This window comes from Ranitomeya imitator, chromosome 4 (assembly GCF_032444005.1).
Source record: "Ranitomeya imitator isolate aRanImi1 chromosome 4, aRanImi1.pri, whole genome shotgun sequence".
NCBI classification, from domain to species: Eukaryota; Metazoa; Chordata; class Amphibia; order Anura; family Dendrobatidae; genus Ranitomeya; species Ranitomeya imitator.
The window spans coordinates 332,925,630-332,940,247 of record NC_091285.1 but is presented as its reverse complement, the minus strand read 5'-3'; the positions used below and the strand labels follow the sequence as shown (position 1 = coordinate 332,940,247).

Below are 14,618 nucleotides of genomic sequence, written 5' to 3'. Positions count from 1 at the left end.
TATGGTTATCAATTATTTTTCCTCCCTTATCGATGTTATCCCTCACAGGTCATTCCCCTTTGATTACTGGGCATCTAAAATAGACACCTGGCCTGAATTGGCAGAATATGCATTACCGGAGCTCACTTGCCCTGCTTCTAGTGTGCTATCAGAAAGAGTCTTCAGTGCTGCTGGTTCAATACTGACCGAAAAAAGGACATGTCTGGCTACCCAGAATGTTGATAATCTAACCTTCATTAAAATAAACCAATCATGGATTTCAAATTATTTTGCCCCACCTTCCCCTGCTGACACGTAGCTTGCCTGAAAAATGTCTTGCTTTTGGCCTCCTCTTACTGACTTCTGCAATTCTGCCATTTGCAGCTGCTGAATGTCCACCATAGGCCATTTATATACCTCCCTAAATGGGCTGACTCCCCCCACAGGGCCGTGGTCACCACCTGGCGCAAGCACCCGTGCGAGTGCCGTTTGCCTGGAAAGGTGGGTGCGCCCAATCTTGGGCAACGGCACTGGCACAGGGTCCCTCATAGTACAATGAAGTGTCTCTGACGGTGGTGGTGCACAACCAACGTCAGACACACTATCGTAATAGGAGGGGCCCTGTGCAAGTACTGCCGCCCACGAGAGTGTTCCCCCCAGCTTGAACAGTGCTCTACCACTTTCAATACTTACCTCTCCCTGCTCCACCACTGTGTAGTCTGTGCTGTTAAATCCTTCAATGGCACTGCCAATACAAATTTGTTGAAATGATAGATGATAGTAAAAATATACAGGGGCCCTGGCCTCCATTTAGACCAGTTAATACTTTGCGCCCACCCCTGTACCTAGCTATGCCACCTTTTTATTTATGAACAATTGTTTGGCAGACATTTAGCCCACTTTATTATTTTGGTCTACTAACTGTGTCAGCCACTCATTACAGTTGTCCTCGGCTGAACAAAGCTATGCCGCCTGTGTACTCCTGTTACCAATTTTGAACTGCATTTAGGCTACTTTTTTATTTTAGGCCTACTAAGTCTGTCTGAGCCACTCATTACAGTTGTCCTCCTCTACTGAACAAAGCAATGCCGCCTGTGTACTCCTGTTACCAATTTTGAACTGCATTTAGCCTACTTACTTATTTGGGCCTAGTAACTGTGTCAGCCTCTCATTACAGTTGTCCTCCCCTGAACAAAGCTATGCTGCCTGTGTACTCCTGTTACCAATTTTGAACTGCATTTAGCCTACTTACTTATTTGGGCCTAGTAACTGTGTCAGCCTCTCATTACAGTTGTCCTCCACTTAACAAAGCAATGCCGCCTGTGTACTCATGTTACCAATTTTGAACTGCATTTAGCCTACTTTTTTATTTTAGGCCTACTAAGTCTGTCTGAGCCACTCGTTACAATTGTCCACCACTTAACAAAGCAATGCCACCTGTTTAGTCCTGTTACCTATTTTGAACTGCATTTAGCCTACTTTTTTATTTTAGGCCTACTAAGTCTGTCTGAGCCACTCGTTACAATTGTCCACCACTTAACAAAGCAATGCCACCTGTTTAGTCCTGTTACCTATTTTGAACTGCATTTAGCCTACTTTTTTATTTTGGGCCTACTAACTGTGTCTGCGCCACTCGTTACAATTGTTCTCCACTGAACAAAGCAATACCGCCTGTTTAGTCCTGTTACCAATTTTGAACTGCATTTAGCCTACTTTTATATTTTGGGCCTATAGCTGTGTTTCCTCCTCATCCTGCCCATTGCCCAGCCACTGCTAGATGAGTCTGCTGGTACATTGACCCAGACCACTACATTCCCCTTGCACTCTACACAGCCAGAATCTGACCCTGCTGAAAGTCAGGTTCCCCTTCCCGCATTCTATACCACCTTACATGGGGACAAAGAGAAAGGTGCAGATGAAAGTGCAGGTTCCTTCATCAGGTGGGGGGGTATACTCGTTGGCACTGGCACAGGGCCCCTCATAGTACGCAAAAGTGTCTCTGGCAGTGGGAGGCACCGCCCACCGTCAAACACACGCCGTACTATGAGGGGCCCTGTGCCAGTGCCAACGAGTGGGCCCCCCCCGCTTGCTCAGGATCACAGCACTTGCAAAGTTGAAATACTTACTTCTCCCTACTCTACCGCCATGAGGTATTCCGCTTTTCCTGGGCCCACGAAAATCTTGAGCCAGTCCTACCCCCCACAACTTTAGTCAAATGACCCCCTGTTTTCAATGCCTAACTATTATTATAAAGTAAATTAAGATTGACAAGCTTCAGTAATACGAATTGATGCTTTTGGCATTAAAATGGGCACTGTAGGTGTTTTCCTGTCCTCCACTCACTGCCGACTTTGATTCCCCATTGACTTGCATTGGGTTTCGGGTTTCGGTCGGCCCCTGACTTTTCGCAATAATCGGCCCATTTCACCCGACCCGACTTTTGAGAAAGTCAGGTTTCGCGAAACCCGACTCGATCCTAAAAGAGTAAAAGTCTCTCAACTCTAGCGTACAGTTAAAGCTACAGACAAGCACCTCTTATTCTACAAGAGTGCACAGCTTAGGCTTCAGAAGGGCACAGCTCAGGTGACAAGTGTACAGTTTAAGCTTCATGAGAACAAAGCTCACTCTACAGACAAGCACAGTTCAGTCTACAAGAGTGCACAGTGCAGGATACAGGAGGGCACAACTCAGGCTACAGGAGCGCACAGCTCAGGCTACAGGAGTACACAGCTCAGGCTACCAGAGCACACAAACAGAGCAGAGTACAGGTGCAGAGTACAGGTTCAGTAGAAAGCATACAGTCATGGACAAAAATTTTGAGAATGAGACAAATATTAATTTTTCCAAAGTCTACTGCTTCATTTTTTCTAATGGCAATTTGCATATACTCCTGAATGTCAGAGTGATCAGCTTAACAGCAATTACTGTACTTGCAAAGTCAATATTTGCCCAGAAAATGAACTTTAACCCCCAAAACACATTTCAACATCATTGCAGTCCTGCCTTAAAAGGAGCAGCTAACATCGTTTTAGTGATTGATCCATTAACAGAGGTGTGGGTGTTGATGAGGACAGGGCTGGCGGTCAATCAGTCATGATTAAGTAAGAATGACATCACTGGACACTTTAAAAGAAGGCTGGTGCTTGGTATCATTGTTTCTCTTCAGTTAACCATGGTTATCTCTAAAGAAACACGTGCAGCCATCATTGCACTGCACAAAAATGGCCTAACAGGGAAGAGTATTGCAGCTACAAAGATTGCACCTCAGTCAACAATCTATCGCATCATCAAGAACTTCAAGGAGAGAGCTTCCATTGTTGTCAAAAAGGCTCCAGGGCGCCCAAGAAAGACCAGCAAGCGCCAGGACCGTATCTTAAAACTGTTTCAGCTGCGGGATCGGACTACCAGCAGTGCCGAGCTTGCTCAGGAATGGCAGCAGGCTTGTGTGAGTGCTTCTGCACGCACTGTGAGGCGCAGACTCTTTGAGCAAGGCCTGGTTTCAAGGAGGGCAGCAAAGAAGCCACTTCTCTCCAGAAAAAACATCAGGGACCGACTGATATTCTGCAAAAGGTACAGGGAGTGGACTGCTGAGGACTGGGGCAAAGTCATTTTCTCTGATGAATCCCCTTTTCGATTGTTTGGGACAACTGGAAAACAGCTTATTCGGAGAAGAAGAGGTGAGCGCTACCACCAGTCTTGTCTCATGCCAACTGTAAAGCATCCTGAAACCATTCATGTGTGGGGTTGCTTCTCAGCCAAGGGAATCGGCTCACTCACAGTCTTGCCTAAAAAACACAGCCATGAATAAAGAATGGTACCAGAATGTCCTCCAAGAGCAACTTCTCCCAACCGTCCAAGAGCAGTTTGGCGCCCAACAATGCTTTTGCAGCATAATGGAGCACCTTGCCATAAAGCAAAGGTGATAACTAAATGGCTCATGGAACAAAACATAGAGATTTTGGGTCCATGGCCTGGAAACTCCCCAGATCTTAATCCCATTGAGAACTTGTGGTCAATCATCAAGAGACGGGTGGACAAACAAAAACCAACAAATTCTGCCAAAATGCAAGCATTGATTATGCAAGAATGGACTGCTATCAGTCAGGATTTGGTCCAGAAGTTGATTGAGAGCATGCCAGGGAGAATTGCAGAGGTCTTGAAGAAGAAGGGTCAACACTGCAAATATTGACTTGCAGCATTAAGTCATTCTAACTGTCAATATAACCTATTGGTACTCATAATATGATTGCAATTATATTTCTGTATGTGATATAAACATCAGACAAACACTAATAAAAACCAGAGGGCAGCAGATCATGTGAAAATATAATTTTGGTGTCATTCTCAAAAATTTTGGCCATGACTGTAGTCTTTGTAGCACAGACATTACTATTGCACTGAAGTCTATAAATACAAGTAAAGCACTATCCCTTTTACATTTAATGGTAATACAATCAGTAGCTGGGAAACTTTTGTTGAAAAAAGTGAAAAAGAAAACTTTTAAAAACAATACAAAAGACATTCAAAATAATATGTAAAATGTTTGTACTGACCAAGGCATGAGCTCCAGTATCAAGACAACTGATGTGTTTCAAACATAGTCGTACATTGTAATCATAGTCTTCCGGAATATTTGATACATAAACTATTATATTTTTCTTATCCTCATTGACCATGTAATCTAGTTTCCCAGCTAAAATAAGAAAATAATTGATTCCATTACTTTCTTTCCAGATATGTGGCAGTTACTGTGCAGTATGCAACAAAAGTAGAAATTATTTATGAAACTCATTTCACGGGCTCAGTTAATGTGTACACCGATCATCAGGTGATTATACGTTTCTTGAGGCTTATTAAAGAGCCAGGTTGGCTCTGCACAAAAATCTTGTAAAATATTAGACACATTGCATTCTGATAGCAAAACATTGGTGACCTGGACAACTGGGGATACATACAGGAGCATCTCACAAAATTAGAATATCATCAAAAAGTTAATTTATTTCAGTTCTGCAATACAAAAAGTGAAACCCATATATTATATAGAGTCATTACAAACAGAGTGATCTATTTCAAGTGTTTATTTCTATTAATGTTGATGATTATGGCTTACAGCCAATGAAAACCCAAAACTCATTATCTCAGTAAATTAGAATACTTTAAAACAACAGCTAGAAAAATGATTTTATAATCTGAAATGTTGGCCTACTGAAATGTTCAGTAAATGCACTCAATACTTGGTCGGGGCTCCTTTTATCATCAATTACTTCATCAATGCGGCATGGCAAGGAGGTGATCAGCCTGTAGCACTGCTGGGGTGTTATGGAAGCCCAGGTTGCTTTGGTAGCAGCCTTCAGCTCATCTGCATTCTTGGGTCTGGTGTCTCTCATCTTCCTCTGGACAATACGCCATAGACTCTCTATGGGGTTAAGGTCAGGCCAGTTTGCTAGCCAATAAAGAACAGTGATACTGTTGCTATTAAACCAGGTATTGGTATTTTAGCAGTATTGACAGGTGCCAAGTCCTGCTAGAGAATGACATTTCCATCTCCAAAATGCTTGTCGGCAGAGGGAAGCTCTAAAATTTCCTGGTAGACAACTGCGCTGACTTTGATCTTGATAAAACACAGTGGACCTACACCAGCAAATGATGGCTCACTAGGGTTGAGCGACCTTTACTTTTATAGGATCAGGTCGGGTTTCACGAAACCCGACTTTTTCAAAAGTCGGGTCGAGTGAAATCGGCCGATCCTATAAAAAAATCAGGGTCGGGGTCAGCCGAAACTCGAAACCCAATGCAGTGCATTGGGTTTCCAATGGTTCCCAGGGTCTGAAAGAGAGGAAACTCTCCTTCAGGCCCTGCGATCCATATTTAAGTGTAAAATAAAGAATAAAAATAAAAAATATCGCTATACTTACCCTCTGACGCGCCCTGGTACTAACCGGGAACTTTCCTTCCTTCGAATCAGCGCTTTCAGGACGTCGCGGTGATGTCGCGGCTTGTGATTGGTCACGCGACCGCCCATGTGACCGCCGCGCGACCAATCAGAAGCCGTGACGTCACCGCGATGTCACTGAAGGTCCTGGAAGCGCTGATTCTTAGGAAGGAAGGCTGCCGGAAAGAAGCAGGGCGCGTCCGGGGGTGAGTATATTCCTATTAGGCCGGGATCACACACAGCGAGATACGGCCGAGTCTCGCAGGTTAATACCAAGCTCTGGCGCCGGCACTCCAGAGCAGAACGTGCGGCCGCACAGCAAAACATGGAGCTGCACGCTCCGCTCCGGAGTGCCGGTGCCAGAGCTTGTTTTTAACCTGCGAGACTCGGCCGTATCTCGCTGTAGTGAGACTCCGGCCTTAGGTATATACTCACCCTCAGACGCGCCCTGCTTCTTTCCAGCAGCCTTCCTTCCTAACAATCAGCGCTTCCAGGACCTTCGGTGACGTCGCGGTGACGTCACGGCTTCTGATTGGTCGCGCGGCGGTCACATGGGCGGTCGCGCGACCAATCACAAGCCGCGACGTCACCGCGACATCACCGCAAGGTCCTGGAAGCGCTGATTCGAAGGAAGGAAGGTTCCCGGTTAGTACCAGGGCGCGTCAGAGGGTAAGTATAGCGATATTTTTTATTTTTATTCTTTATTTTACGCTTAAATCTGAATTCCGATACCAATTCCCGATATCTTAAACATATCGGGATTCGGTATCGGAATTCCGATTCCAGATTCAGAAGATCGCCGACTTCATGGCCGACCCCACACAGGGGTCGGGTCGGGTTTCATGAAACCCGACTTTGCCAAAAGTCGGCGACTTCTGAAAGTGGCCGACCCGTTTCGCTCAACCCTATGGCTCACCAAACCATCACTGATTGTGGGAACTTCACACTAGACCTCAAGCAGCTTGGATTGTGTGCCTCTCCACTCTTCATCCAGACTCTGGGACCTTGATTTCCAAATGAAATGCAAAATTTACTTTCATGTAAATTTAAAGTAAGTACAACGGGGTAATAATAATATATATGTAATCATAGATTACCCTAAAAGAACAGATTTTATTAAATATATATCTAAAAAGCCAACAACCAATGGCTCACCAAAAAACGAAAAACAACACACTGTGAACAAACTAGAGTGGGGGGAAGAGTCAACCCTAGTGAAAGTCTATTCTGAACAACTGCCTATCTGCGGGGGTAGGCACCCTAGGGGAAGCGTTATGGTGCCCCCGCTCCGCGATGGCTGACCCTGGGGTCCCTAGATAAGCCCTGATAAACCCACAGGGTCCTGCTACCCAGACAATATTGTACTGAAGGTACCCCTATACACTAGACATAGACCATTCCTATCACTAGGGAGCCCTAGACCCCACACTCTGCATGATTAAAAACAACAGGAGAACATGTGACTTAGGCGTCTTGGAAGCAGAATTTAAAACGTATCCCTGATTTTGGATATATTTTGGCAAAAAACATATATCTTACATAAATATTAGCGCTATATTTGGCCCTAGCTCTAGTGCAAAACTCACTGTTTTACCCAATTAATAGAGTTATATCTACATAAGATAGTGAACCTTGACTACAGCTCTAGCGCCCTTCACACAGTTCCTGCAGTTGTGCATACATAAAGTGGTAAACAGCACATTTCAGAGCTTATTAGTACGTTTTAAATATACGGTGTACTGCAGGAGCTAGAGCCCATTAAGCCTTCAATATTTGATACTCTTCGTTCAGATGAACTGCCGCCTGCCTGTTGTCTGCTTTAGCCTCTACGCGTTTCACCTTACTGGCTCATCAGGAGGCTCGATTGCTAATCATGTTTCTCGATAAAGTATGATAGAGTTGAGTCTCAATGATGTTACCTCGGTTTTTAAAAACGGGGCCCCGGAAGCTGCAGTGTTCGTTTGTGCTTCCTGTTTTTCGGCAGGGAGTGCGCCCAGGGTAGATTCCCCAGTGTCAGGGGAGAAAGGTTCCGCCTCACTCTCTGTGCGGCGTCTCTGCTACTTCCGGGGGTGCGTACCACCCTCCTTCATTGCGCATGCATCAACTGGAACGCTAGCTATTGCTCTGTGTTAAGGGGAATCCATTCCGCCTGCGCACAGTCTTGTGTACACCAAATGCCTACGTGTACTTCGTTACATACATGTTGTCTACTACCTATCAGTACCGTTGCGCAGGCACAGGATGAAGCGCTATGTCCCATCTTGCGTATCACAGCTCATTTCTGCCATATATGGAAATAACGGTGTGTTACATACAGATAGCCTCTCATTTTGACACCCACTTTTGTACACTGGTATGTACATTACAAATTTTCCGCACATGCTCTTGATATTCTCTACACCCAAGTAAATTTTGTGGTTTTGCTCTCTCTATGAGGTGCGCCCTCATGGTTTTTCTTTCTCTAAGAGGTCCGCAGCTGTTACTGATATTTGTATTCTATATATCTCTCAGATACATTCCCTATGGTGGCATCTCATGTGTTATTAGTGGTTTCATACCATTATCGGTGGCATCAGCATTTCCGCCATACTCCAGTGTTCTGGTACTGGTGTTTTTCAGCCTTATTATAATGACATACATCACACTCCCTTCTTTTTAGGGGAAATACCACTATCAATAGTGTGGGTGTCACGTACTTGTATAGGGAAGTGACACATGGCAGTTACCCCCGTTCACTCCAATGGATTGGGGGGGTAAAACTATATTACACACAGATCTGTGTCACATCCCCCTTTCTTTGAGAAAAGAGGGGAATAAACTGGCAGAGTATGTATAGGTTCCCTAAAAAATTATTCCCGGATACCATCAGTCCAGGCTTTTTCCTTAGCATTAAACATTGGCACAGAAAGTTTCTACAGAAAACAAGCAAATGACATTTGTTCGTTTAGTCCTTTCGGGGTCATCGTGTCCAGTCGCATTCTCTTTGCAGAATGGTCCTATCTAAATCACCACCCCTTGGGCTCGGTTTCACCACCTCTATGACCATAAATTTTATGATCAAAATGTCAGTGGGATGTTGGAGTCTCATGTGTCTGGCAAGTGTGGTATCTCTGTCATTTTTGATGTCTCCCAGATGTTCTCTTACCCTCCTGCGACATTCCCTTTTTATTTTCCCAATATAGTTTTTGGGGCAGGGACATGTAGCCATATACACTACTGCTGTTGATTTGCAATTCGAGTAGTCCCTTTGATAGAATATCTTCCCTGTGGATGCACTCATGAAAGATTTTCCAGGTGTCATCCAACTACAGAATTTGCAGCCCCCACATCGGTAGAAACCACAGGGTCTCCTTTCTAGGCACGTGCCCTCTATTTTTGGCTTCGTGCAGTGGCTGTGCACCAGCTGGTCCTTAAGGGATCTCCCTCTCCTGAATGTAAAGTCAGGATATTCACCTATTACATCTCTAAGATCAGGGTCCATCCTTAGGATGTCCCAATGTTTTTTAAAAACCTCTCTTATTCTCTGATGTTGGTAGTCAAAAGTCCCTATCACTCTTATTACCTCGTTATCTGGTGGGGTTTCTTTTTTCTGTAGTAGTTGTTGTCTCTTTGAGTTGGCCGCATGTTGGTATGCTGTATTCAAAACGGAGGGGGGGGGGGGGTAATTCTTCTCTTTGAATCTATTTATCATGTCAGGTAAGAGAACATCTGGGAGACATCAAAAATGACAGAGACACCACGCTTGCCAGACACATGAGACTCCAACATCCCACTGACATTTTGAACATAAAATTCATGGTCATAGAGGTGGTGAAACCGAGCCCAAGGGGTGGTGATTTAGAAAGAAAGGGGATGTGACACAGATCTGTGTGTAATATAGTTTTAATAGAAATCCTCGGTTTAGGGAAACCCCCCCCCCCCCAACCCATTGGAGTGAACGGGGGTAACTGCCATGTGTCACTTCCCTATACAAGTACGTGACACCCACACAATTGATAGTGGTATTTCCCCTAAAAAGAAGGGAGTGTGATGTATGTCATTATAATAAGGCTGAAAAACACCAGTACCAGAACACTGGAGTATGGCGGAAATGCTGATGCCACCGATAATGGTATGAAACCACTAATAACACATGAGATGCCGCCATAGGGAATGTATTTGAGAGATATATAGAATACAAATATCAGTAACAGCTGCGGACCTCTTAGAGAAAGAAAAACCATGAGGGCGCACCTCATAGACAGCAAAACCACAAAATTTACTTGGGTGTAGAGAATATCAAGAGCATGTGCGGAAAATTTGTAATGTACATACCAGTGTACAAAAGTGGGTGTCAAAATGAGAGGCTATCTGTATGTGACACACCGTTATTTCCATATATGGCAGAAATGAGCTGTGATACGCAAGATGGGACATAGCGCTTCATCCTGTGCCTGCGCAACGGTACTGATAGGTAGTAGACAACATGTATGTAACGAAGTACACGTAGGCATTTGGTGTACACAAGACTGTGCGCAGGCGGAATGGATTCCCCTTAAGGGACTTCTCAAATAACAGCAAATAACATCCCACTTTGTGCAAGCGCGGAAATGCCGGCACATATTGGACAACATTCACGGGAGAGTCAAATACACGCAGGCATCCTGGGAGTACCCAGCGCACGCGCAATAGACATCATCCTTGTGGGAGTTTATGGAATACAGAGCAATAGCTAGCGTTCCAGTTGACGCATGCGCAATGAAGGAGGGTGGTACGCACCCCCGGAAGTAGCAGAGATGCCGCACAGAGAGTGAGGCGGAACCTTTCTCCCCTAACACTGTGGAATCTACCCTGGGCGCACTCCCTGCCGAAAAACAGGAAGCACAAACGAACACTGCAGCTTCCGGGGTCCCGTCTTTAAAAACCGAGGTAACATCATTGAGACTCAACTCTATCATACTTTATCGAGAAACATGATTAGCAATCGAGCCTCCTGATGAGCCAGTAAGGCGAAACGCGTAGAGGCTAAAGCAGACAACAGGCGGGCGGCAGTTCATCTGAACGATGAGTATCAAATATTGAAGGCTTAAGGGCTCTAGCTCCTGCAGTACACCGTATATTTAAAACATACTAATAAGCTCTGAAATGTGCTGTTTACCACTTTATGTATTCACAACTGAAGGAACTGTGTGAAGGACGCTAGAGCTGTAGTCAAGGTTCACTATCTTATGTAGATATAACTCTATTAATTGGGTAAAACAGTGAGTTTTGCACTAGAGCTAGGGCCAAATATAGCGCTAATATTTATGTGAGATATATGTTTTTTGCCAAGGTATATCCAAAATCAGGGATACGTTTTAAATTCTGCTTCCAAGACGCCTATGTCACATGTTCTCCTGTTGTTTTTAATCATGCACAGTGTGGGGTCTAGGGCTCCTTAGTGATAGGAATGGTCTATGTCTAGTGTATTGGGGTACCTTCAGTACAATACTGTCTGGGTAGCGGGAGCCTGTGGATTTATCAGGGCTTATCTAGGGACTCCAGGGTCAGCCATCACGGAGCGGGGGCGCCATAACGCTTCCCCTAGTGTGCCTACCCCCGCAGATAGGCAGTTGTTCAGAATAGACATTCACTAGGGTTGACTCTTCCCCCCACTCTAGTTTGTTCACGGTGTGTTGTTTTTCGTTTTTGGGTGAGCCATTGGTTGTTGGCTTTTTAGATATATATTTAATAAAATCTGTTCTTTTAGGGTAATCTATGATTACACAAAAAAATTTACTTTCATCTAAAAACAACACCTTGGACCACTGAGCAACAGTCCAGTTTTTTCTCCTGGGCCCAGGTAAGACATTGCTGAAATTTGTCTATTGGTCATGAGTGGCTTGACACAAGGAATGCAACACTTGCAGGACACTTGTCCTGGACATATTTGTATTTGTGTGTGGTGGCTCTTCAAGCAATGACTCCAGCAGCAGTCCACTCTTTGTGAATCTTCCCCAAATTTTTGAATGAACTTTTCATAACAATCCTCCCAAGGCTGCGGTTATCTAGGTTGCTTCTGCACCTTTCTCTGCCACACTTTTTCCTTCCACTCTTTCAACAGCCAGCTCTTTTAGCAATGACCTTTTTGTGGAGTCTGTCAATGACATCTGTCAGCAGTCTTCCACATGATTGTGGAGCCTACTGAAACAGACTAACGGACTTTTTTTAAAAAAATGCCTAGGAAGCCTTTGCAGGTGTTTTTTAATTATTTAAATTTTTGAGATAGTGACTTTGGGGTTTTCATTGGCTGTAAGCCATAATCAGCAACATTAACACACATAAACACTTGAAATGGATCACTCTGTTTTTTATGACTCTATATAATATATGAGTTTCACTTTTTGTATTGAAGACCTGTAATAAATTAACTTTTTGATGATATTCTAATTTTGTGAGAAGCACCTGTATATTATTTGCATTGGTAAGAGCTCATGATTACTTACTTAGACATGGAAGTATGTGTTTTCCTACATCTTTATTGTGACAATCTGGTAATAAAACATAGAAATGTTACAGCACATATTTTATTCCAGAATCTGTGCTACAATTACATTGCAATTTTACATTTTGAATTCGAACATTTGCTGAAATGAAACTTGTCATCAGATACATATTTCCCAAACCACAGCATGAATCAGACATTGGCTGCATCTGTGCTGCCAGGCAAGATTTACCTGGAAACAATGAGTAAACTGCTCATCAACTACTGCTGATGCCGGTCTTGACAAGAGGATATGTTGGAGTCAGACGCTCCTAAATCATCAAGAAGCACCTCGTTGCACCTTGCTACAAATCTTACACTATTCTGGGATTGAAGTAAGATTTGTAGCATACAGTACACTGCAGCTCATCATGAATTAGGGAAGCTGTGATGCCACACCTCTGTCGCACCCCTGTCCCACCCCATCTCCATCAATTTTGTTGGACCTGGGTGAAATTGATGTGAAAAAAAAACAAATGTCACAACATTTTTTTAACAACTCCATGTTGTGTAAAAATTTGAGTCTTTTCAAAAGGATTTATGCCAGAATTCTGGTTTAATTGTTTTGATGAATTGTGGGGTTTGTGTCTTGTCTGACTAGTCTGATGCAGTCACCTCGTGGCTTCTCTCCACCTAAATCCCTTTGACTGTCAAGTCCCTCCCTGTGAGTACATATGGAATCTGAAGATAGCATCCCTTTAAGGTTTATTTATAATAACTCAGTTTTCCTTTGAGAGTCCCTTTATTTTGTTAACTAATGAAATGTTGTGCTAGTTGTGTATAAAGAGAAAAAATATAGCTAGTGAGATTGATGGGGCATTTGATCTGGATGCTGGGTGCTTCTAATGAGATCCAAAAAAAAGCAGAGTATTTAGATACAAAGCTAGTATGTCTAATAATATCTGACCATATTAGACTAGAAAGCTCAGAAAAAAAGCAGCTTTATTTACCAAAACCAGGTCATGATAAAAATGGAGGAAGAAAAGTTACTGATGAAATAATCATTTACACACCTACAATCTATGCAGGATAGTTGCTTAGTGTTATAAACGCATACAGATAAGACTTGTATAAGGCACCAGTAACACAGGTACATGTAACTTGGGTGTTTGGGGTTGTCATTATGATTTTAAAGAGAAAATAAGGTAGTTTGACAGTAAATGGCTTCACCCAACCACTAACCATGAGTGGAGAAAAAGTTTTGGTGTTATCATTCATATTCTCTGAAAAAAGGCTAAGAAAGCAAAAATTCTGCCGGGGTATTGCTACGGATCTGCATAACAGGACTAGGGTAGAAGGGGGAAAAGCTGACCCTATACCAGGACTAGGCTGAAACCCTACGATGTAGTGGGCGACCTATTCCTTGTGAATAGACCCACCGACGTTTCCTAGGCTAGACTCAAATGAAGACCTACAGGTAGGGGGAAAGGGGGTCCCTGAAAGATCTAGGGACTGGGGACAAAAACAGGTAACCTCCTAGTAGGAAAATAGAGGCAGCCGCAGAAACAAAAGGAAAACCAAAAATAAAACTGGCAGAACTAGAGATCCCAGAACTGCACAATATCAAACACAGAAAGCTAACAAGGCACCAAGCCAGAACACTAGCGGATTAACACTGTTGTCCAGCAAGGACTGGGAGGCAGGTGCTGGGTAATAAAGGGTAATGCAATCACCTAACCTAAGATAACCCAGCACCAGGGGAAAAAGACCAGGAGACTGAAAACCACAACAGATGGTCAAAACAAAATAGATTCTAATAGGTATGTAAACCTTTGAGCACAACTGTATGTGTGTGGGAAGATTACTGTAGAAGGACAAGACCCTATGAGAGTACAGCTGACATCTTATAAAAGTGTTTATATATGTGTGTATATATATATATGTGTGTGTATATATATATATATATATATATATATATATTAGATGGTGGCCCAATTCTAACGCATCGGGTATTCTAGAATATGCATGTCCATGTAGTATATTGCACAGCCCACGAAGTATATTGCCCAGCCACGTAGTATTTTGCCCAGCCACGTAGTATATTGCCCAGCCACGTAATATATTGCCCAGCCATGTAATATATTGCCCAGCCACGTAGTATATTGCCCAGTCACATAGTATATTGCCCAGCCACGTAATATATTGCCCAGCCACGTAGTATATTGCCCAGCCACATAGTATATTGCCCAGCCACGTAGTATATTG

General features: G+C 43.5%; 1 protein-coding gene across 4 annotated transcripts in view; it reads right to left on the bottom strand.

Annotated features, from left to right (window-relative positions):
- The window catches only part of IL17REL (interleukin 17 receptor E like), a 205,268-nt gene that overhangs the window by 56,783 nt on the left and 133,867 nt on the right, over nt 1-14,618 (bottom strand). For all 4 annotated transcript variants that reach the window (XM_069764958.1, XM_069764961.1, XM_069764960.1 and 1 more), the window contains 2 exons: nt 12,376-12,420; nt 4,533-4,672 (listed from right to left, as the gene is read on the bottom strand). In XM_069764958.1, the coding sequence (XP_069621059.1) occupies nt 4,533-4,672; nt 12,376-12,420 (185 nt within the window). The remainder of the gene's footprint in view (nt 1-4,532; nt 4,673-12,375; nt 12,421-14,618) is intronic.